This window comes from Neoarius graeffei, chromosome 2 (genome assembly GCF_027579695.1).
Source record: "Neoarius graeffei isolate fNeoGra1 chromosome 2, fNeoGra1.pri, whole genome shotgun sequence".
NCBI lineage: Eukaryota > Metazoa > Chordata > Actinopteri > Siluriformes > Ariidae > Neoarius > Neoarius graeffei.
The window spans coordinates 105,484,938-105,510,874 of NC_083570.1; the positions used below are offsets into that span (position 1 = coordinate 105,484,938).

General features: G+C 41.6%; 1 protein-coding gene across 2 annotated transcripts in view; it reads left to right on the forward strand.

Moving 5' to 3' along the window:
• The first annotated feature begins 397 nt into the window (after positions 1 to 397).
• LOC132882086 (F-actin-uncapping protein LRRC16A) overlaps positions 398 to 25,937 on the forward strand; it is a 100,513-nt gene continuing 74,973 nt past the window's right edge. For both annotated transcript variants that reach the window (XM_060915318.1, XM_060915319.1), the window contains exons 1-2: positions 398 to 790; positions 12,938 to 13,035. In XM_060915318.1, the coding sequence (XP_060771301.1) occupies positions 754 to 790; positions 12,938 to 13,035 (135 nt within the window). In that variant the 5' untranslated portion in view covers positions 398 to 753. The remainder of the gene's footprint in view (positions 791 to 12,937; positions 13,036 to 25,937) is intronic.

Consider the following 25,937-nt stretch of genomic DNA (forward strand, 5'->3'; position numbering starts at 1 on the left):
AAAATAAGTATTAACTTTAGGCAAACTTTAGGTGGCATTATTGTTCATGTCACTGTTGTCAAAACTATGATTAAAACTAAACACATGGTTCATTTCAACTTGGAGAAAAACTGAATTTTCCTTAAGGGGGGGCTTTTCCCCCCACTCTACTCTATAGGTTGACATGTATGTCCTTGCATCTTCACTACACTCTCATCCCCATTCTAATTTTCCTTAAAACAGACAAAAAAAACCCTACTGTAAATCTCAACAGTTTATGACCTGTTTGGCTTTCCATAGTGATTTGCATCTCCTCTGTTCTCTTTTGGTTCGAGGCAGGATCAAGGGCGTGGCTTCACACGTGGGATCGAATCCCACTTGTAGAATGGGCGTGGCTTCTGCTTGTGAGTGCATTCCAAGGACAGAATCTTGTCTCCGCCCCTGCAGAGTCCAAACTCCGTTTTAGTTCTGTTTGTTTGAAAATATTCTCTGCGCTTTATGAAAGGTGGCTATTATGGGAAGATATGCATAACAATAAATAAATAAATAAATAAAATAAAATAAAAAATAAAATAAAATAAAATAAATGAGGGAGAGAAGCAGCTGGGAGTCAGTGGAGCAGCAGGAAAGAAGTGCTGGGTTTACCTGGGAGTGAGCTGAGATTCCACTGCAGGACAGGTTTACACACGTTCCTGCCCTTTTCACACATATTTCAGTTTTCAATCCGGATTTTACTGTTTCTCCCTGCTGGACTGTGGGCTTTGGTTTGTGAGGATGGTCTCAGAGGTGGACATCTCAAAGGAAGTTCTTGGTAAGATCAGATTATTATTATTATTATTATTATTATTATTATTATTATGTGTCTCTGATTTGTACCTGTGCTCCCAGGTGAGCGAGAACTCATGCATCAGATATGAGTTAACAAGTTTGTCATCTTATATCCACTATTTCCTTAAACGCCTCGATGAATGTAGAAAGGAGTTTTCAAATGTTTATGTGAAGTCAAAACTCTAAAATTGGTTCATGAGAGTATAATTTACAGTATGACAACAGGATTTCTCGACCCCTTTAACTGTAACATACTAACTGTTATTATCCATCCGTCCATTATCTGTAGCTGCTTATCCTGTGCAGGGTTGCAGGCAAGCTGGAGCCTATCCCAGCTGACTATGGGCGAGAGGCGGGGTACACCCTGGACAAGTCGCCAGGTCATCGCAGGGCTGACACACAACCATTCACAATCACATTCACACCTACGGTCAATTTAGAGCCACCAATTAGCCTAACCTGCATGTCTTTGGACTGTGGGGGAAACCGGAGCACCCGGAGGAAACCCACGCAGACATGGGGAGAACATGCAAACTCCACACAGAAAGGCCCTCGCCGGCTGCTGGGCCCGAACCCAGGATCTTCTTGCTGTGAGGCAACAGTGCTAACCACTACACCACCGTGCCGCCCACTAACTACCATTACAATTAACTAAACATAGAAACTAGAAGGGCACTCGGTAGAGTGCGTACCTCCACCAAGCCACATATTATCAACATCAAACTCAAATCACTTGAACCTAGGATAATACTAAAGCTGTACGCCAAATTTCACCCAACTCTGCTCACTACTTTTTGAGTTACATTCGGAAGAAGTTAAAAAAAAAAATTCCTAGATCTGGATTTCCATCAAAGTCTAATGAATTGTTCCTTGGCCCATGGCCCAGGTTTCCTCCAAATTTCGTCCAAATCCGTTCACTACTTTTTGAGTTATGTTGGGAAAAGCAAAAACCAAACAAATGGAGGTGAAAACATAACCTCCTCCAACAACGTTCGCAAAAGTAACAAACAAATAAATACTTTTTTTTTTTTTTACAACTATGTACAATGTTAGGTTCGTCATCATTATCATGATAAATATATACAATAATATTTTGCCTATTTATTCCAGCCAGGGGCTTTATTCTTTCTGAACTTCCCACCAATTTTTTGAAATTAAATTCCAGGTCTACATTATTTTCAGATATAATAACTCCATTAATGGGGCGTGACTTCAGCCAGTGTAACAAACTTTCAAAAATTGAAGCTCTTTGGAGGTCCCTGGACCCCAGTTTGTGAACCATGATCATTGAAGATATCATCCAGGTGATAGATCTTCATCTACCCATTCTCTATACCATGTATACACTGCAACCCCGCTATAACGAACTTTTTTTTTTTACTATGAACTTTCACACCTGGGGAAGCTGTAGTCTGATGGTTAGAGAAATGGCTTTGGGACCAAAAGTTCCTGTTTATGTATTTTGGACTTTGCCTTACCTTACTGTGATTACCTCGAATATTCTGTTTGTGTCTCACTCATCCATTGAATTGTTACATGACCCTGCTGGTTCAACTCCCTGGACCAACAGGAATGGCTGAAATGCCTTTGACTAAGGCACTTAAAGTGCATATCACGGGTAAATTCAGGAGCAAGATCAATGTAATTCTCCTATTTTATATTAAACTTTGATCAAATATCTGTCACATTTTGCATTTTGTACAATTTTTTTTTTTTTTTACCTTGTGCAATACCAGAAAAATTCAGTTGAAATCGAGCCAGTTGAGGCGAATTGGTCCGCCTCTGAAAAAACTTGCCATTTGGATTTCCCGGCAAACACTGATTTTCGTGACGTTGTTCTGAATCCTACATCAGCGCTGGTTTGTTTATGAGAAAACGACCTGGTGGTTTTCTGCAATTTTCTTCAACGTTATCACGTCTCATCTCATCTCATTATCTCTAGCCGCTTTATCCTGTTCTACAGGGTTGCAGGCAAGCTGGAGCCTATCCCAGCTGACTACGGGCGCAGTGGCGTGCACAGACATTTGGGGGGCAAGTGCTCTGGGGGGAAAAAGGGCACTTTTTTGCGCATGTGGAACACCTTATTATAAAAGTCTGAGATTTAACCCTCCTCTTGTGTTCGGGTCGCCACTGACCCGTTTTAGTTTTTAAAGGTGTAAAACAACCACTTAATGTTAATTTATCACATCAAGGCTTTTTGACTTTGCCAGGAATCTCTAGTTGAACAAAATAGAAAAAGAAATTTTTGTTTTCCTAAATCTGAAAATGGTCTCACAAAAAATATAATACTTATGTGCAGTTGTTTCTGTATGCGACGGGCTACTTCACGACAAAATAATTACAGCTTGGGCTTAGAGGGCAAACAATACATTTTCACTCGATTCATGTGTTACCTGGCTGGTGGGGCAGGGGAAGAGCTGACTGACTGCCCGATGTGTTGTCTGCGCTACGACAAGGCCGTGGCTTCCAGGACGCTATGCTGCTGCAACCTCACATTGAATGCACTGCACGCTTGTTCACGTGACAGAGCAAGAGAGACAGAGGTCCGGTGTGTGTGCGGAGGGGGCACACATCGGGACATTATTTTCACACACGCTTTTAATGCCACGGCTTTTCTAAAAGATCGTGTCGACATTGGCCTCAGTAAACTGTAAAAAAAAAAATTCAAAAGGGCACTTTTTTGAACAGAGGGACAGGTGCTTGAGCACCACCTCATGTCTATCTGTGCACGCCACTGTACGGGCGAAAGGCGGGGTACACCCTGGACAAGTCGCCAGGTCATCACAGGGCTGACACATAGACACAGACAACCATTCACACTCACATTCACACCTACGGTCAATTTAGAGTCACCAGTTAACCTAACCTGCATGTCTTTGGACTGTGGGGGAAACCGGAGCACCCAGAGGAAACCCACGCGGACACGGGGAGAACATGCAAACTCCGCACAGAAAGGCCCTCGCCGGCCACGGGGCTCGAACCCAGACCTTCTTGCTGTGAGGCGACAGCGCTAACCACTACACCACTGTGCCACCCACGTTATCACGTAATTATTAAAATGGTTAACAGACGTATCATAGGAGGGTGTAGCAACACCAATCTTGATGGGATTAGTACTCATTGTTTTCCAAAAGACCGGACAATGAGAGAGAAATGGGAGCGCTTGGTCTACACAGGCTGTGCACTGAAACTGTGCAAGCTCTCGCAGCCTGCTGGCGCTTCCGCAGGTAACATCACGAATCTGGCTCCAGACTCCCTTGGGATTTTTCCAGACGCGTTTTGTTATTTTATTTTTTTCTGCTGTAGACAGATGACCTTGTGCAAAATTGCCGTTCTGGATGAGTGTGTAAAGGGACATACTTTCATATAAAAAAAAAAGAAATTGGTCCAGGATATGCACTTTAACCCCTAATTGCTCCCCAGGCTGCTGTGGGTATGTTGTATGTTGCTCTGGATAAGAGTGTCTGCTAATTGCCTGTAACGTAATGTAATATAACAAACAAAGTCCGTGTCCCTCTCCTTTGGTGACAATGAGTTTGAGTCTTCTAAAATACAAACAATAAGTAATCAAGTCTGCACTCAAGTTAACAATACATGTTAACACCATAAAACAAAGGCTTAACTAGCCTTGCTTAGGTGTCGATCGCTAACAGTGATCAGTCCTTGACTTCAAAAAATCCCTTAAAAGGATTTTATTTTACGAGCTAAAAGCAGTTTTACTCGCGTCTTTACTCCGTAAGCATTGTTGTCATGGCTGCTTATTGTCACATTCACACATGTTGGTGCTTTGAGTGAGCAGCACCATTAGGACTCATTACCATGTTCTGGATTAGAGCGCAATCACAGCGCACACTCATCAGGACTCTCGAAACACAGACTTTGCGAAGTATGGACCCTTTTCAGTCACGTGACCTTCGTAAACGCGACCGCCATTTTGGACATGTAGTGGACTTCGGCTCGAATCAGTTTGAATGCGAGGAAGGCGACAAACGAAAAACATAAAAGAAAAAGGAGCGAGATGCAGAAAACACCTTCACTATCCAGCGACGTAGGGCATTTACAGGGCGAGCAGAGGGAGAGGTATTTGCAAAAATTGAGGTTAGCAGGCTTAGAGAGCGACGTTTACCTGCTTCCACCAGGATTGTTCACTGACGTACGGAAGTACACGAAGCCCTCGTCTTTACCTGACTTCGGCCCACATGATCTGTATACCTATGTCGTTAAAAACCCATCGCCATACACATACACGCCAACGTCCGAGGTTCCGGAGCGCGCTCCGGCTTGCTCCAGGAGTGCTCCGGCCGAGGTTCCCCTCAAATTAAGCAGCGCGCGCCAGCTTGCTCCCGGAGTGCTCCAGCCGAGGTTCCCCTCAAATTAAGCAGCGCGCGCCGGCTTGCTCCCGGAGTGCTCCGGCCGAGGTTCCCCTCAAATTAAGCAGCAGCGCGCCAGCTTGCTCCCGGAGTGCTCCGGCCGAGGTTCCCCTCAAATTAAGCAGCGCGCGCCGGCTTGCTCCCGGAGTGCTCCGGCCGAGGTTCCCCTCAAATTAAGCAGCGCGCTCCGGCTTGCTCCCAGAGTGCTCCGGCCGAGGTTCCGGAGGGCGCTCCGGCTTGCTCCAGGAGTGCTCCGGCCGAGGTTACGGAGCGCGCTCCAGCTTGCGCCGGAGCAAGCCGGCGCGCGCTGCTTAATTTGAGGGGAATCTCGGCCGGAGCACTCCGGGAGCAAGCCGGCACGCGCTGCTTAATTTGAGGGAGAGCAAGCCGGCGCGCGCTGCTTAATTTGAGGGAGAGCAAGCCGGCGCGCGCTCCGGAACCTCGGACGTTGGCTCCGGCAGCTATTTACACTGGATCCGGTGTAAATAGCTGCCGGATCATAATTACAGTAAACTAGTAAATACAGTAAAGGAAAAACTTGAGACTGAAAGGTTTTAACAGTCATCCAAATGACTGAACGTAAACATTGCTACAGTAACATACCAGCTACTTGTTGACATTAGCTAGTCAACAATAGCTACTACAGAAGAACAAAGAGGTTACAATGGGTTATTTTAGCCTATTTGGTTACACACTCGCCGCCCCAGAATGTTAACAGCAATGTAATGCCTTTTCTGGCTAATTTTATTCGTCTTACCTCCAACAAAGTGGTCACTACACAAGCGTTGGTATGCCGAGGGCTGCCAATCTGTTAATGGCCGCTATCCATCTTCTCCGTCGGGATCCGATAAAATGATAAACCTTGCCTTGTTTGTTGATGGTTACTACATCCAGGTGCACAACAATATAGTGGCATGATGGAAGTCTTGCTGAAAGTAAAAACTTTCTTTGCTGCCGTTCCTCAGTGTTGGCTGTGGTAAACTACTGGTAGTACACGTCCAAAATGGCGGCCGCGTTTGTCGTGACGTCACGTGAAAAGGGTCCATATGCACTATACCTAGTGTCTCACATTACCAAGCCTTTGTGCTGTGTATTGCTTTACTGGTTTTGACTCACTGTTGTTTTTTGGACTTTGCCTTACCTTACTGTGATTACCTCTAATATTCTGTTTGTGCCTCGCTTGACCATTGTATTGTTCCACGACCCTGCCTTTGTCTGATGTTTTTGAACGGTTTGCTTGCCCGTTTGGAAATAAACACTGTTCCTGCAATTACATCTGTCATCCACCTCCATTACATGACACTCATAAACGTAAGATACTCTCCATTGAAGACAGACTTCATATCCTGGAGCGTCTAAAGCGTGATGAGAAAGCAACGCATTTGTCTAAAGAATATGATATCCTGAAAAAGTCAATTTCAATTTTTAAAGAAAAAGAGCTCCGAGATTTCGTCCATAACTACCATTGAAATATTGAGCTGAAAAGAAAGATGTGGCAAGTAAACGATGGCGAGTATGATTTATTTCCTTTACTTAAGAGTGACTTATATCCTTTCCTTTTATTTATTGCTATCCACATTCACTGGATATGAGCAATCGCACACTCTGATTGGCTGCTCTACTACTGGGATATCAGCTCATATACCGTGAGTAGAGAAAAACAAAATGGCAGCGCGTGTTGCTGAAACAACTGAGGATGAAATAAAAACTTTACTCAAAAACAAAACCCAAAAAATACAAAAAAAAGCAACAAAATGTGGAATTAAAAAATTTGATGGTAAGAACATATCTTGTTTTTTTCCAAGAATTGTGATTGCATTTCTCACAAATTGCTACTGTCATTTCATCAGTTTGTTTATATTCTAAGCAGAAATTATTTTGTCAGTCGGAAGTTTTGTATAAAGTTTTATTTATCTAATTTGCAAAAAATAAAAATGCTCTGTTTCTCAAAATCCAATGAATGTGGATAGAATAAAACAGTTATTCCACTCAGTCTCGTCGTACATGGCTTATAGACATCTTGGCGCCACGCACCTTATTGGCTATCAGCTCATGTATGACTCGATTTCATGGAATAACTGTTAAATTTAGAAATAATATAAAAAATATAAATTAAACACAGTTGGTCTTGTTTTATATGAGTGATTGTTTGGTGTGACAAGTGGCTCCATTTCAGTATTACGAACTTTTCAGTATAACAAACTATTTAGACGTCCCCCCCCCCCAAGGAGTTTGTTATAGCTGGGATGCAGTGTACTAGTGAGGGTCACGGGTGAGCTGGAGCCAATCCCAACTGACATCAGGGTACGTGTTGGACAGGTCGCCAGTCTATCATGGCTTTAACACTGAAAGACAGACAGCCTTCCACACTCACATTCACACATATGAGCGATTGGCTATCAGTTCATGCACAACTCGATTTCGTGGAATAACTGTTAAGTATATGCTCTTGGTACATACAATACGAACACGTATATATCAATTGTATGAGAATTTGCATTTCAACTCATTGTGTAAGTTACAGTATCAGCGCATTTACACCACATTGGCATTTCAGTGATGCCTTGCCTATTCCTGTTATTACGAAACTCAGTTTTTAACTAGAATGACCTCTTAAAAACTTCCTCCCTCTTTCTCTTCCTGCTTCTTTCTCTCTTATTACTCACCATTGGAATCTGTGTTATAACCCCCCCCCTTTTTTTATTACCTCCCTCTCCATTGTCCTAAGCTTCTACCAGTTCTCACGCCGCACTTCTTTTTCATGACATGCTTATCATTTTCCAAATAGAAACTGATATATAGTGATATACCCTCACTGGTCACTTTATGAGGAACACCCAGACAACCACCTGCTCTTTTATGCAGTTCTGTAATCAGCCAATCCCTTGATAGCAGCACAATGCATCAAATCATGCAGATACAAGTCAAGAGCTGCAGTTAATGTTCACAATGTTCAAACATCAGAATGGGAAAAATTGTGATCTCGAAGTGTGACTTTCACTGTCGTATGGATGTTGGTGTCAAATGAATATGCCAAGGTCTGAGTATTTCAGAAACTGCCGATCTCCTGGGGTTTACACACACACACACCAGTCTCTAGAGTTTACACAGAATGGTGCGAAAAACAAAAAACACTGAATTGAGTGAACAACAGTTTTGTGGGTGGAAACAAATGCCTTGCTGATAAGACAGGTCAAAGGAAAATGGCCAGATTGGTTCGAGGTTTTTTTTTTTTTTTTTTGCCAGGAAGGATATAGTAACTCATATAATCACTCTTTACAATTGTGGTGAGCAGAAAAGCATCTCAGCATGCAACAGCAGAAAAACACATTGGGTTCCACTCCTGCAGCCAAGAACAGGAACCTTAGACTCAAGAACAAGTTCCTCTTAATTAAAGTGCCCGGTCTGTGTGTAACACTACAAAATAACACACATGGAAGTACAATCAATAGATGTTCATAGGAGCATCTGTACACCTGCGCATTTCTGCTATTGTACAATCAGCCAATCATTTGGCAGCAGCACAAGGCATAAAATCATACAAATGATCAGAATGAGGGAAAAGTGTGACATCCCTTACAAAAAAGAAGTTTATTCAAGTGTGCTTCTAGTATACTTCTTTTAAACTAAAAATAAGAGAGCATGCTTTCAGTTTACTTTTTATTTACTTATCAGAGATATACTTAATAAAGTTATACATCAGTATACTTGGCTTATACTGAAAAGTATGCAGAAAAGTCAAAGTATATTACGCTTATACTTAAACTTTTGATCAAGATATACTTAACAAAAGTGTAATAAAGTATTAAAAAATTTGTGCCTTATGTTTAAGTGTACTTGCCCTGTAGTTGTGCTTCAGCATTGTTGACTCTTAGGTATATCTGTGGTTCCATATAAGGTTTGTTTGTTTTATTTCTCCTGAGTGGGATAATTAATTTTTTTTAAATTTATTTATTTTTCTTTAGAGCTTGGATGTCAATTTCAGTTGTCATTGCAATGTTGTTATACTTTGGCATTTAATACAATGTTGCTTTAAATTTTGATTTTTAAAGAAAATGAATATGTTCTTAATCGTGAGTAACTGTTATTTTGTGAATTCTTACCTTTATTACGTCGTTGTAACTTAAGATACAAAACACTTAAGTTGTCTACTGGTAGTGTGCATGAGGTAAGGGTTCGGGCTAGAAAACTAATAGTATACCTAGAAGGGTAACTGCAGTATACTTCAAAATTAAAAAGTGGAGTAGATAGTATATTTCCAATATGCTATAAAGTCTCATTCATCTCATCTCATTATCTCTAGCCGCTTTATCCTGTTCTACAGGGTCGCAGGCAAGCTGGAGCCTATCCCAACTGACTACGGGTGAAAGGCGGGGTACACCCTGGACAAGTCGCCAGGTCATCACAGGGCTGACACATAGACACAGACAACCATTCACACTCACATTCACACCTACGGTCAATTTAGAGTCACCAGTTAACCTAACCTGCATGTCTTTGGACTGTGGGGGAAACCGGAGCACCCGGAGGAAACCCACGCGGACACGGGGAGAACATGCAAACTCCGCACAGAAAGGCCCTCACCGGCCCCGGGGCTCAAACCCAGGACCTTCTTGCTGTGAGGCGACAGCGCTAACCACTACACCACCATGCCGCCCCCATGCTATAAAGTATACTTTTATAAACTAAAAAGTGGACTACAAGTATAGAACTAGTTAATTATTAGTAAAAAGTTTATTTGTGGTATACTTGCAGTACAAAATAAAAAAATACTAGTTGTATACTCAAAGTTTACTTCTCTTAGATTTAAAGTATACTTTTTATAAACTAAAAGTGGGCCAATGTAGTCCCAAGAAGTATTAGATTACTTTACTTACAAGTATACTGTAAGTACATTGATATCAGTATACTTGGTACACAAAAGTATACTTAAGGACATATACTTTACTTAAGTATACTTAATAAAATGAACTTGAAGTATGCTTCTTTTTGATAAGAGATGATATGGTTGCCGGTGCCTAATGGGCTGATTTAAGTATTTCCGCAATCATCTGCTGATCACCTGGGGTTTTCACACACAGCAATTTTTTTTTTCTACAAAAAAAAAAAAAATCCAGTGAGCTGCAGTTCTGCTGGTGGAAACACCTTGTTAACGTGACAGATCAGAGGCGAGATGGGTTTGAGATGACAGGAAGGCTACAGTAACTCAAATAACGACTGGTTACAACCGTGATGAGCAGAAAAGCATCTCAGAATGGACACCATGTCAGACCTTGAGGCAGCAGAAAACCGCATTGGGCTCTATTAAAGTGGCTCGTGAGTGTGTGTGTATATATAGTGACCAAAAAAAGTGGAAAATAAAAGAAAACTATGGGTGGGCACAGTTTATTAAACAGATTTGAATCTTCAGCCTTTTTGAAAATGTCTTTAAGACAAAAAATAAATGTACTATATACTCAATATATACACTAGATCTTCTTGCCTTTTCTCTCAAGATGACTTCACTTTAATCACTCTATTATCTGCTTCACTTTCATAGCACTTCTGTGCCTTCATAACATCCACCCCTACACAGAGAGAGAGAGCGACTCTCTTTCTGTCTTTGGAAAATATTTTCACATGTCCATGACCCAGAAATCCAGAGTAAAATTCCAGCGATGATGTCATCGGCTCATTTCCAATCTGACTTTCGTGCCAAGAAAGAAAGAGAGGAGAGATGAAAAGCAAGACCTTTTCATCAGGAAGTGAGAGAGTAGGTCAAGAAGAATATTTTTAAAGTGTAATAGCTTACTGTAATGCTTTAAAATGAATACACATCATAAGTAACACCCAAAATGAATTAATAAAGCAAGGGGAAAATAATATTAAGGTAGCCTTGCCTCAGGGCTAATCTCGCATGACATCACACGTGAAACCCCGGTTATCTGGGTAATTTCGGTTCATCTGACTCCATGCTTGTTTACTGGCTGAAATTGGATATTATTGTTGGAATCTTACAGAAATAACGATGGGAAAGTGATGCATTGTTTGGATGTTCAAATCCATATACAACAGGACATTCAGTTCATGAATTTCTGAGAAATTACACTAATCTAAAGCGACAGTGGATGAGGTTTGTGCAAACAAAGCAGGCAGATTTCATGTCGTCTACTAATAATAAATCTGATTCATCAAGTTTTCATCACCACCAGAATGACCACATGGGAATTATTGGAGCAAAAAAGAAAGCCATTTATTTAATAAATGATATTTGATCTGGCATTTGTACAGTTTGTTGATTCCTCTATTATCGCCCACTTCATATTTTCTTTCAATAATTACACTGAATAAGTGTATGTTTTAGGTGGCATGGTGGTGTAGTGGTTAGCACTGTCGCCTCACAGCAAGAAGGTCCTGGGTTCGAGCCCAGCAGCCGGCGAGGGCCTTTCTGTGTGGAGTTTGCATGTTCTCCCTGTGTCTGCGTGGGTTTCCTTCAGGTGCTCTGGTTTCCCCCACAATCCAAAGACATTCAAGTTAGGCTAATTGGTGGCTCTAAATTGACCATGAGTGTGAATGGTTGTTTGTCTCTGTGTCAGCCCTGCGATAACCTGGCGACTTGTCCAGGGTGTACCCTGCCTCTCGCCCATGGATGGAAGTGTACGTTTTAAAGATTAAATTTCTGCATTTATTAAGGTACATGTAAATTCTCATCTCATCTCATTATCTCTAGCCGCTTTATCCTTCTACAGGGTCGCAGGCAAGCTGGAGCCTATCCCAGCTGACTACGGGCGAAAGGCGGGGTACACCCTGGACAAGTCGCCAGGTCATCACAGGGCTGACACATAGACACAGACAACCATTCACACCTACGGTCAATTTAGAGTCACCAGTTAAACTAACCTGCATGTCTTTGGACTGTGGGGGAAACCGGAGCACCCGGAGGAAACCCACGCGGACACGGGGAGAACATGCAAACTCCGCACAGAAAGGCCCTCGCCGGCCCCGGGGCTCGAACCCAGGACCTTCTTGCTGTGAGGCGACAGCGCTAACCACTGCACCACTGTGCCGCCGTACATGTAAATATTTTCCATATATTTTGCAGTAGCCAGCTTCAAATAATAATCCACAAACCAATCTGTGTTTCCAATTCTCTCTGGCTAGTGGTGCGCTATCGGTGGTGAGCGGGACTGTCGTGAACTGAGTGAACTGGCATCTGTTTCTCGTCTTGGGGGGCTCAAAAAGATAACCATTTACTCTGGAATATCCTTGATAATATTAAATCTGCCCCTTCATCCGACATATAAGAATCACTATCAGAATTCTGTCCAAAACGTGATTCTGTATCGAGACTGGTCTAACCACTGCTGCGCACGGGAATGAAATTGATACCTGGATTGTCATACCTGTGATGTCACGCACCCCTTCGGGATCTTCCGGCTCAGTCTCGGCAGATTCCACGAAAATTGGCGGATCTTATTGATTTTCCATCAATTTATGGCCTTTTGGATCAGCTATGGTTCGAAAGCACATAGTCAGTATAATGATTGTTGCTTTGTTCAAGGAAAAAAGTGTGGTTTAGGGGCATTACATTCACTTTAAAAAAGGCACACACTGAAGAACTGAAGCTGGTCTCAGACTGTGACATTCTGTAATCTCATGGCGTGAAAGCAGCAAGTTTGTATTTTAGGCCACCCTGTAGGATTGTAGTATATGACTGTACAGGATACAAAGGAATAAATGAAGTGGTGTTTATGTGTCTCTGTGTCTCGGACGTTTTGCAGAGAGTGTACAGGATGCAGTGGGCCAGCAGCTCAAACTCAGCCTGAGAAAGAAGGTGCAGCTGGAGTGCAAAGGTGACAAACAGGACACCCGAATCCTGGTGAGTGAAATCTGTGCAAATGGTGCAGCAATGGAAGCTCATGTGACCTTATTTCCAAGAACAAGATGGCGTTATTAGAACATGTAGTCATTTTAGGTTGCCAAGGGTGCACACTTGCCTTCCTAAATAACTACTTTACTTGCCATAAAATCATCTTTTGGTTTTACTCACCACTTCGCTCTATAATTAATCTGCTGTCCGTGCCACATTTATTTAAACAGTGTAAACGTAATCGTCGCGCTTAAAAAGCCTCATTGGCGGGGCACTCATGGGTGACATCAGTATAATTTTGTAGGGTTTTTATTTTTTACCGGTTTTATTGGTCAATCAGAGACTAATATTGGGACCTGAATTGTTATGTTTTTCTCTATTTTTTTCATATTTTGTTTGTGAGAATTAGGCATGCCTGGGTTAAACTCCCATCTCATCTCATTATCTCTAGCCGCTTTATCCTGGTCTACAGGGTCGCAGGCAAGCTGGAGCCTATCCCAGCTGACTACAGGCAAAAGGCGGGGTACACCCTGGACAAGTCGCCAGGTCATCACAGGGCTGACACATAGACAACCATTCACATTCACTTTAGAGTCACCAGTTAACCTAACCTGCATGTCTTTGGGGGAAACCGGAGCACCCGGAGGAAACCCACGCGGACAACATGCAAACTCCGCACAGAAAGGCCCTCGCCGGCCACGGGGCTCGAACCCAGGACCTTCTTGCTGTGAGGCGACAGCGCTAACCACTACACCACCGTGCCACCCTGGGTTAAATTATTATGGATTATGGTGGTTTTCATGGTTATAGGAGGAGCCTGGGACCTATAAAAGGGAGGCTACCTCCAAGTTAGAGAGTAGTTGCTGGAGAGTTAGATAGGAGGTAACATCTCTGGAGAGACTTTGCCAGTAAAAGAAGTACTGTGTATAAATAGTCCCCCCCCCCCCCCCCCCCATGGACTTTTTCATTTTTCTTGTGTATATTTGTAAATGTTTTTTTCACTTATTCCCTGTTGCACTTGGGAAACGAGCACAATAAACACTACGACTACACCATCGTTTTGGGAAAGGAGAAATTGAACCTCGCGACAAATGGTGTCAGAATGGGATGTTTTGCTGGGAGGCCATCGGAGGTGTGCCCTGTGTGGGAGCTGTGCGAGGGACCCCCAGGATAGGTGGGCCCTGTGCGAGGGACCCCAGAGTGGGTGAAGCATGAGTGTGTGGGGCACCCTGGTATGGGAGAAGTATGGCTGAGGGATGCCTGTGTGCGAGGCGCATGGGTGCACCTCCCGAAGGGGAGGGCAGTGTGACCGAGTGCCCGTCACTACAGTTGAGTATGTGCTCTGACTGCCATACTAATGAGCCTGGCTCTTTGGTGGTGTGGTCAGGGTGCAGGTTTGGCACCCCGTAGACCTGGGTTCAAGGCAGGATAAGGTGACTGTTCTCTTGCTTTGCTACAATTGCTGGTAAACTTTATGATAATTATAATAAAAAGTGACATGTTTTGAACCACATCTAATAACCAGTAACAAGTTAAGATATACCTGTAATTTAAGGAGCAATTAGGGGGCCAAGCACATTCTGGTCCTGCTAAGTGACAGAGGAAGACCATGAGTGCTTTTGCCCCAAGGTGCAATTTGAAGTCAAAACATCAAGTCGTTGCTCAGATATTGCCTCACTTACATCACATTTTCACTTCCCCCAAGTGGCAAATACCAGCTTATTTTTTTAAGTCATTTTCTTGAACATATACGCCAAATTTAGTGTCAAGTTTGGCATGCTATGGACAAACTGTTCTGCATATCATAAATATCATATCGGTCATCAAGTTTTGGTTTCATTATGCGGTGTGTGACTTCCTATGTTTCCAGGGGAGTGGGAACACAGGAGAAAGGTGTGGCACAGCTCAAAAGGGTTTTAATGGAACAGAAACTTGCTTTTCAGTCTTGTTCATCAAAATCACAAACAGACAGACACACACACACTTCGAAACGTCTCATCTCTCCCACGTAGCCCTTCGCTCTTTCTCTTTATCTCCTTACTGCTGCTGAATGAAACAGAGAAAAGTCATTCAGAGAATTTGCCTACTACCTAGTACAGTACCTATTACCAGATTGTTACTGTAGTACATTCTATGACTATGTGAGTGAATACTAAGGACACGATTTGGACGTACTCCACTGGCATCTTACCCGTCCTCTTACCCAGATGTTCACAGATGATGTGTACCCACGTATATTGCAAAAAATAAAAATATATATATTTCTGCAATCATCTTTCTACTTTCCACAGGGGAATTATTCTTCTTCTCCAGCTGAATTATGAGCCAGTGTAGTGTAGCATACTGTGTTACATTTGTATACTACAGATGTAGTAGATCATCCAGATACCATTCTATGACTATTAAATGCCTACTGAGCATTCAGACTCCCTGTGACTGCTTTTTGTCTACTAATAAAATGGAACTATTCCTGTGCCCGAAATCGCTGACTCGTTCACTACTCCCTATAGAGGGAATTACTATATAGAGGACTATATAGCGAGCTCATTGGTAAAATGAAAAAACGCTTTCGGACACTAGTCCGTCGCGCTGGTATTTACGTCATTACTGTCGCACAATTAAAACGTGCCAGATCAGTCGGCTGGTGGGTTTTCAAAATAATAAATACATGCATGTATTTTTGTAATAAATACATATTATAATGAGCGCATTTCCCACATTAATCAATACAAAGTACCTGCAGCTTTCAGGTTTTTTTTTAAATCAAGGCTGAATGCTTTCTTTCTTCTTTGCCGCTGCCTTTTATTAAATCAAATTTGAGACTTTTAATTTGATTTCTTTCAGTGCAATGCATGATGGGATATATTGCTTTGGTTAGTGACCATCATTGTATACTACTCTTCGTGATGCATTGTGGGATACTTTGAGTGCACTATATAGGGTGTAAATAATCCTCACTAAAGTTTTGGACAGCACTGCAAAATGGCATCCCCACTATATAGTGCCCTATATAGTGAGTAGGGAGCGATTTCGGACACAGGGTATTTATATTTGGATGCAGCCAATGTTACCACTCACTCTCCAGACTCCGCCCTCCATTCATAAACTGGTGCTTGACCACACCCACATCGCGACTCTGTGATTCAAATCCAGTGATTTTTTTTTTCTTCTTTTTTTTTGACAAGAAGCAAACTAAAAAAAAAACAGTTTTCCTTGAAAATAAAGCTTCTTGTTTGAGAAATAATAAATGTGTTACATCAGGAACACTCTGGACATCTCAAGGAATCAACAGAAGGAAGAATCATGATTTGATGTTGTCCGGTTCCAGGGTTATAAGCAGTTCTACTAATGTCTAAATCCGCCCCAGAGCTGAATTTACACACACATTTTTAGGAGGCAAATGTCGTAATAGAAGTTAAAATAAAAAATAAAGAATTTGAAAATGTGAAGAAAAAATTCAAAATGGAGGAAATCAACATAGTATCCATTGAATTCAGCATGATGTAAAGAATCAGAGGAAAGTCAAATCACGTTTCCTCTATCAATGTATAATAATAATAATAATAATAAAACCTACAATTACAATGGGATGATTGTACACTTTTGGTGCTTGGCCCCCAGATTATCTATGAAATAAGAACCTGAAGATACACCCGCCGGCCACTTTATTAGGTACACCCATACACCTGCTGTTTGATGCAGTTCTCTAATCAGCCTATCCCTTGACAGCAGCACAATGCATAAAATCCTGCAGATACAAATCAAGAGCTTCAGTTAATGTTCACTTCAAACATCAGGATGGGAAAATTTGTCATCTTAAAATGTGACTTTCACTGTGGCATGGGTGTTGGTGTCAGATGAATATGCCAGGTTTGAGTATTTCAGAAACTGCTGATCTCATGGGGTTTTCACACACAACAGTCTCTAGAGTTTACAGAGAATGGCGCGAAAAACAAAAAACATCGCGTGAGTGAGTGACAGTTCTGTGGGTGGAAACAGACACCTTGCTGATAAGAGAAGTCAGAGGAAAATGGCCAGAGTGGTTTAAGCTGCCAGGAAGTATATAGTAACTCATAGCAACTCTTTACAGCTGTAGTGAGCAGAAAAACATCTCAGCATGCAACAGCAGAAGACCACACTGGGTTCCGCTCCTGCAAGTTCCTATTAAAGTGGCCAGTGAGTGTATATAACGTAATGTATAATATACGATAACTTATTATATAAATAAGCACAAATATTACACTTCTGGATAGTCAGTTGAGCTGAAAAAAGCAATTATTTATTTACAGAGTTTAGGTTTGAGACAGTTTGAGATTTAGGACAATCACACAAGAAGTGGATTTTGACATGAGCAGCGTGGAAATTTCAAATGCAGTTGATAAAATTGAGCAGACGTTTATTTGAACTATGGGTTGAACTTTTAATAGATTTATTTCCAAACATATACTTATTTTAGGCGGCATGGTGGTGTAGTGGTTAGCGCTGTCACCTCACAGCAAGAAGGTCCTGGGTTCGAGTCCCGTGGCCGGCGAGGGCCTTTCTGTGCGGAGTTTGCATGTTCTCCCCGTGTCCGCGTGGGTTTCCTCCGGGTGCTCCGGTTTCCCCCACAGTCCAAAGACATGCAGGTTAGGTTAACTGGTGACTCTAAATTGACTGTGAGTGTGAATGGTTGTCTGTGTCTGTGTGTCAGCCCTGTGATGACCTGGCGACTTGTCCAGGGTGTACCCCGCCTTTCGCCCGTAGTCAGCTGGGATAGGCTCCAGCTTGCCTGCGACCCTGTAGAACAGGATAAAGCGGCTAGAGATAATGAGATGAGATGTTTTATCACAAAAGTAGAAATAAAGTGCATATTTATTCTTACATATTTTAGGTGCTGGACTTATTTAGCATAAGCAGAAGACTTGGACTTAAAATTTCTGAATATATTTGAAAATATTAGTATTTTCTCTTTTCCTGTTGCCACTGACTCTTTGTGTTGACACAAAGTAGACTGCATTCCACAGACAAGCATCAACTAACTACACTATAATTTTTGATAAGGAATGTTATCTAATTTTTCCCCCACTGGTAAACTCCTTTTAAACAAGTCCTGCCTACTGCACAGTGATTGGTTGGTAAGCAACTAGCAAGTGCTATAGCAGGTATGATTGGTTACTCTTGGTGAAAATTCTTTGAAGTATACATAATGTTTGTTCATGTAATGCATGATGGGTAAAACACATGACCATCGTGTCTTCATGGCCTAGAAATGAAGCCAAAAATTGTCCACCATGTTGTCAAATTTGGAGCCAGACCCAAAGTCAGGTACGCCTACTCATTTGTTAGGCCTGCCCCCTTTTCCCAGTACCAATAACTTCATTCCCAAGTGTATCCATGCCTTCTTATGCTATAGTGAAATAACATTTTAAAAACTAATTTCTGGGGGAAGATATCAGTATAGAGGAAACTAACTGATTGAATTGCAGACAGTTTGGATGAGAAAAGTGACTGTGAAATTAGGCTATTTTGTTATTGAAACACATGGGGATGGGCAGAGCTACAGATTATACTGCAGTCAGCCAGCAGGGGCGCTACACCTGTAGTGGCGTCACTTTTTAGAGATGTTACACCGTCCATGTTTTTGTTTTAGTATTAAAGTTGGCATATCAGACACTCGCTGGCCGTGTTGTGAAAATTGTCCATGCAGACGCTCATCTAAGTTTCCAAATCTGTCATTGCTTAACTCTTGAATATTTTCTATCATGATTATTATCATTAAAAAGCTTATAATCTCTGCTTTCCAAAGAAATGTATCTGGTTAAGATCTGTTCAGTACTTCGGGAGTAACGGCAGGTTGAAGTTGGTACAACAGAGTAAAAACTCAGCTCGCATGACGTTGGGAAACTGACGGTGCTTTTCTTTTTGAGTCATGGGAAAGCGGTCAGGCTCTCTCTCTCTCTCTCTCTCTCTCTCTCTCCTGATCGGTTTCCGACTGGATTACTCGTGAATATCAATCAGATAACTTTTATAGGGATGTTCTCTCGCTCTCACTGTTTCTGATGAAGGAGTCAGCAAAATTTTCCTAGTTTTGATGTTATGATTCACAGGAGACTTTGAAGTGAGTTTTCATAGCTTTATCTACTTATTTTTTCAAATCGAACTGATTAATGTAAATAAATAACGATTTTAGAATATAACTGGAGTTGTTTTGATGAAAAATATTGAGATCTTAGTGATCGGAATGATATTTTAAAAAACCTGAAGTCAGAAACGTGAGTGTCAATTTCAATTCAGTTAATGTGAATTGTTTATTGGATGTGGATCACACAGTTTTTTTGAGGTTCGCCTTGAAAGCTGTGAATATTAATCAAAATAATAATTTATATTCTTTCATATAAACACTAGTAGGCCTTACTTTTGAGAAATACAAAGCCCTACAGAGCACAAAGAGGTGATTAGAAATAATCTTTTATTACTTGTTTACTGAGTGTACCGATTTAACTTTTTTTACATGATTAGCAAATTAATGCTAATTAAATACTAGTTTGCATAAGTGGTTTTTACTATTTTTTAAAACTTTTATATTCAGTGTACAACCATCCATGTGCCCGCCAATTTCCATGTAAATGTCTTGAAAAACAGAAAAGGTATTAAGAAAAAACATTTGATCTCATTGGTTAATGCGGCCCATTTTGGACCATGTGATCCTCATACAGAATATTATGGCAGTTTTCTAAAAATTAAGCCTTTTTTTTCAATCTTTGATTTGTAATATCTCAAGAACGGATAAACATATTTTAATTCTGTAAAAAGGATGTTGTTCTGAATTTAAAATGAGAGCAGTTTCAAGCAATTTTCACCTGATACGCCTAATTAAAGTGACAGAACATCAACAATTTTCTCCCAGTTGCGAATTCTTAACAATTTGTCCATAATGAGTTGAATAAAAAGTTATGAAGGTTAAGATTCACCACAGAGGTGGGATTAGGGGCAGATTTAGGCCCAATCCCAATTCTAATTTCTACCCCTCCCCCTTCCCCTCCTCCTTCCCCTTGGCCCTTCCCCTTGAAACTGAGCTACAAGGGATAGGGCTTGAAATTCAACCCTTACGTATTGGGATAGCCCTTCAACGATCGCATACGTCATCGCATACCTCCGTCAGCGTTTACGTTAGCAAAACGCGACCAAATGCGTCATTGTCTGCGACCAGCCGCTACAGTCAGAGCCAGAGGCAGAACCAGAAATCTCTGCTGGCAGGGTGTGATTTGTTAACTAACACCACTGAATGGGATATTTGGCGCTTCGTGCACCACATCCGACAGAATGAGGTGTCAGAACACTCATGTAAACAATAAAAGCGAGAATAACAGAACAAAACGTACGCAGTCAAGCAACCGAAAACAATACTCACTCCCAAAGCTTTTTAGCAGCAGCTTGGATTTCAGAAATCGCTGCTCATTCTCAGCTCGAAAGCGAATCAAGCGGCGTGTTTCCTCTGGATAACAATTTAAAACACGTAAATAATGGAGAAAATACATTTATGACAATCTTTCGCCGCGGGAACCGCCATCTTTCTGAAATCCGCATGAAATCTCGCTGAAATCCGCATGGCATTGTGGGAAATCACTCAAACCCCTTCGTTCGGAGTCAGCTCCAGGAAAATCTCCGTTTGGAGGGGTACAGAAGCCCTACCCCTTCCCCTACCCCTCCGCGTTAACTGGGATTGGGATACCCCTACCCCTTCACGTGAACGCGCAAAATGGAGGGGAAGGGCCTGGTCCAAGGGGTGAAATGGGATTCGGCCTTAGCATCCTACCTGTGTGATGCCTTTCATTTGTTAAAATGTGTATAAATTTCCCAAGAAATGAGGTTGGAGAACAATCCAATATTGTTAATTTTGCTAAAACATTGAGGCAGAATTACAGGAAAATGCATACTTGGGGTGTGTTTTCCTCTTCAAGGAAAATAATCAGTGATGCAGTTTGATTAAGAAGGATATATCCAGCAGGGTCACTTCTGACCAGGACAAGTGTTTTGTGGACCAAAAAAATACCCAAGCCATCCATCTTGAATACTTTGGACAATATTTCAGTTTGGGGCTAAAGGATGTCCAAGTGCGAGTTCTCGTGTTTATCGTGTCTGAGATGTGGTTTTATGAAGATTGAGCTGCGGCTGTGTCCTGGCAGACAGATCTGGAGGAACTCATAACAGTCGCTCAGTGGTGGTGTGTGAGCCACATGCTGAAGGAATGAGCAGCCGTAATCAGCTCCAGCAGTAACTGTAGTAAAGTCATGCCTCAGTTACATCAGTTCAAAGCTCACCGAGTCAAGCTGACAGGTGCTCGGAGACACACCCTTTTCATTGTGTGTGTCTGGGGGTGTGGTTAGACATTGCTGTAATCTGATTTCTGTGCCCCAGGCTTGGGTAAACATCTGTGCTGGATACACAGGATCACGTGTTTTTTTTTTTTTTTAAATGCCTTGCAGATACACAGAGTGGATGAGTACAAATTTAAAAAAGAACCAGGTTTAATAAACTGGAAACTCAGACTATGATTTTTTTGAAGGGGTTGTAGATTTAAAAACACCTTGAACACGCAAAGAAATTGTGCAAACTGATTTACAAACAGGGTTTACAGAGGATTTGGGTCTTTCACATGAGCAATATAGCATGTGTTGTCTGTTTTGCATGTTTGCAGGGCTCAACCTTAAAGGTAGTCCGACTGTCCGGGACAACCAAACGTTTGGTCCGGATAAGTCAAATCCGCATCTGCCTGTCCAACGGGATGTAGGTGCAACAGGCTTATCGAATCAGTCTCATGTTAAAAGGGATCAGTCTCATAAATTCATTAATCATTAATTCAAGTGTCTAATAGTTTATAGCTAAACTATTAAAATCAATTGAATAACTTAGTGGTGATGTTGCTATGATGTTAGTGAGTATTGTAGCTCTAATGTAATATGTTTACTCTAGATCTATAACATTCATATAACAACCAAATGGGCGAAGGCAATTAGAATACTTGTTTGGCAGAGGTTGGCACTCAGTGAATGTTGTAGCAATAGACAGGACACAGTTTACTCCAAAGGTACCATTTATTGAAATAGCTGACATGAATTAGCAAACTAATATTGATCAGATATAGCAACAATAGCAGCCAAGGAATAATTCAATATAAATGGTGATACAATGTATACAAGTAATAATCAGTAGTGTATAAAGCAATAGTCAGTAGTAAGTAGAATAATAACCAGCAGTAAACAGAGTAAGAAATCAGCAGCGAATATGATGATAACTAAGGCATTAATGGTGATCAGAAGTAATGGGCTATATGCAAATGTTCAGTGTAGGGGTGAGTGAATGTTAAAATGTGAGGGGGAAATCACGTGTTTGTGTGTGTGAGAGAGAGAGTGTAGGCGTGTATGTGCGTGGCTGCACACTAACGGGATGAGGAGGAGCTAGGGAGAGAGAGCGTGCACAGGCGCACGACAAGGAGGAGGGGAGTGAGGGAACGAGGCGGCGCGCGCGGGAGAGTAACAAAGGGATCTGTAGCTTAAAACTAGTCCCAGCTAGGCCTTAAACCCCAAACTTCTACTCAACCCTTAGCTACTCCTGAAATCCCAATGTTGAGGGGTGTAGTGCGACAGAGGGAGTTAAAAAGAGAGAGAGAACGCATGCATGATCTAACTAAATACAGATAGTAAACAAGCAAATCAAACAACATGTGGTCTAAGACCAGCTTTCATGTGAGTCAAAATGCGTACATTTAAACTATGAATGAATTCAAATAAACAATACTCTTCGTATTAACTAGCCACAGCTAAGACTAACAATTGCCCAGATGCCAGCCTTACTTGAGATCGCTCTTGCTTGGCGACTGAAAGTGTGCCGTCTGTTATCCAAAGATAGCGTGGAACCCAGGTCCAGGGAGAAAACAGTTTGGTTCCTTTTGCTTTTACAGCTCGTCAGCTGAAGATCTTCGGTGTCCTGTTGGTCGTCCGATGATCTGGAAGGAATCTTGTTTGTAGTTCGTCAACGTTGCAAAAGGGAAAAGGGATCCGGTCACCTTTTCTCTTTAAAATACTGCATGGGCTGCAGTAACTAACTGGTTCAGTTATTGTTGCAACTATGCGAAGATCAAATACATTGAACTTTGGCTAAAGGTCCGGTATCAATAGCTCATTCTTTGTCCTTTGTTCTTCTGTAGCACGGATGCAACAACGTCACGCGTGGGGGTCCACCGCCAGAGAGAAAGAATTTTGATTTCACCATGGGTTTTAAAGCACAGTCTTGACATCACTGTATTTGGTATCCGGTATCATCTCTGTATCCAATACCATTACAGGGAGTCAGAAGAATGGGCGGAGATAGAACATGGCATTGAGTACAGGGATTGGTGGGTTCAATGCTGGAACAGTGAAAGGGGAGAAGATGGGCCATAAAGTGAAGCAGGGAATTGTGGGTATTATGGCTACGGCATGGCAGCCCCCTCTACAGGGACGAGTTGAATATTTTTTGAAAATCACCATTTTTATAGTGATTATTCAAGAGTAACATCAATAAAGTTCCAACGAAACTAGTTCAATCCCCTGAGTGATCCGGTCATGTTATTGTTTAGGAAATTCCGGGGAAGCCGAGTACAGCAGGTATGTGTGTAAAAATAACCAAGTCGTAATATCTAATTATAGATTATTAGACTTCATTGAAATCAGATAAATGGTGATCAAACACCTCAATAAAATAAATATCTGTGATGAACATTTCATTTCATTTGGACATTCAGTGTATTTTTCTTTTGTATGTTTCACATTAACCATCACAAATGTGGTAAAATATTTCGAAGGAATTTTACGACAGTGCCGAACTCACTTACGGTTTGTTTTCATTCTCAACGTGACTCTGTCCCCCGATCATGTCCAACTTGTTTTCTTTAAATTAATTTATACATCAAGTTTTACTGAATTAATCAGGATGTAACTTTATTTCTTCCAGAAGCTTTGAATTTGGGTGAGTCTAACTCTTAAAACTGCAGATCAGGTAATGGGTTAGAACACCACACGCACCATAACTGGGCTTTGGATAGTTTCTGTTTATTGCTACAGTTAAAGTTTGAGTTTTATTGGAAAATTATAAATCATGAAAGTGGAATGATGATCATAACTACCTGCTTTTAGATAAACATTGTTAATCACTTTCCTTTCACTGAACTAGTAAATACATAGGAATAAAAAGGTCAAGGTTGGGACGAGTGAAAAATCTTACTGCTGCTCCAAGTGGACGAGTCGATTAAAGAGTTAATGTCAAGCCCTGGTTTGTCTTAATGACTAAGTTTAAGTTGTTGATTTCTCCATACTAGATAAATTTCTAGTTACTGACATCTCAGCACTGGTTTGTGTTGTGGGCATTATGAATCGAGGTCTTTTGTTGTTGTTACCTCTGTCAACTGTGCTGGAGGAGGTTATGTTTTTGCTTCCATTTGTTTGTTTAGCTCATCCGGCCGTAGGCCAGGCCAGATGAGCTTATGCGATGACGTGTCGTCCGTCCATCGTCCATCCACAATTTAGAAAAATCGCTACTCTTCCTACAGGATTGATCGGATTTTGATCAAACTCAATGTTCCCCAAGTGGGTATGCATAAAAATTCTCAAGATGGTGGCGCCACCTGTCATATTTACGATTTTATGGACGTCTGAAATTTTGGGGTGACTCGTCACATTAAACGCCACTCTTCGTAAACTGCTGGGACATATTCACTGAAACTCACCCAGAAGCCATTCCATCAAGAGTTGTTCACCAGGTGGCACCACCTACCATGGATGCAGCTACACAGGGGTCACGTGCAATTTCACAAAAATCGCTACTCCTCCTACAGGAGTGATCGGATTTTGATCAAACTTATATGGAATGTTCCCAGGTTGATATGTATAAAATTTGTCAAGATGGTGGCACCACCTGTCATATTTACGATTTTATGTGCGTCTGAAATTTTTGGGTGACTCGTCACATTAACCGCTATTCTTCGTAAACTGCTGGGACGTTGTCACTGAAACTCACCCAGAAGACTCTAAAGACGTATCCCATCAAGAGTTGTTCACCAGGTGGCGCCACCTGCCATGGATGCAGCTACACAGGGGTCATATGCAATTTCACAAAAATTGCTACTCCTTCTACAGGGTTGATCGGATTTCAAAATCACACACAACACCAGTGGCCAGTATGAGCGACAGCCTCATTGAGGCTTTTTTTTGTGTGTGTGTGTCTTTTCTCAATGTAACTCAAAAAGTCATGAACGGATTTGGATGAAATTTGGTGGACAGCTTTAGTATTATCCTAGGTTCAAGTTATTTTGATTTTGATGTTGATATGTGAGTTGACAGCGATACGCACTCTACCAAGTGCCCTTCTAGTTGTTGTTGTTTTTGTTGTTTGTATTTTTCTGTTCTCCCACATTTGGTACAAAGTGTTAAAGCAGTTTTCAAGCCCAGGCATTGTCTAGAGTGGTCTTGGGTTTGCTTGAGCTGAGATGCTCCATGCCAAGTAATGTCATTGGTTCAATTTGTCATGTTCCTACTTTCCTGATGCCTGGAAACATCACTGGAACACCTGTAACTTAGATTTGTGGTGTGATGTTCTTGCCATCTCATGCCAGTCTGTGTTTTTCTTTGCCATGTCAGTGTTTATAGCATAGAGCAAGTGGATGAATCAAGTGCCGACCATTTTGCAAACCTGTGGTGTACAGAATTGTGGTGTACAGAATTGCACAAGTTTGGAACATGAACACAAACTTGTGGTTACATGTCCCACCCACATATGAGGCCAGAATCGGTCCTGAGTATGAACTAGAAATTGTAGAAACCTGGGTCAGTCAGTGTGGTTTAAACCCCTGATTTATGCATGCCATTGTGTCATTAGGGTTGTTATAGATCTGAAAT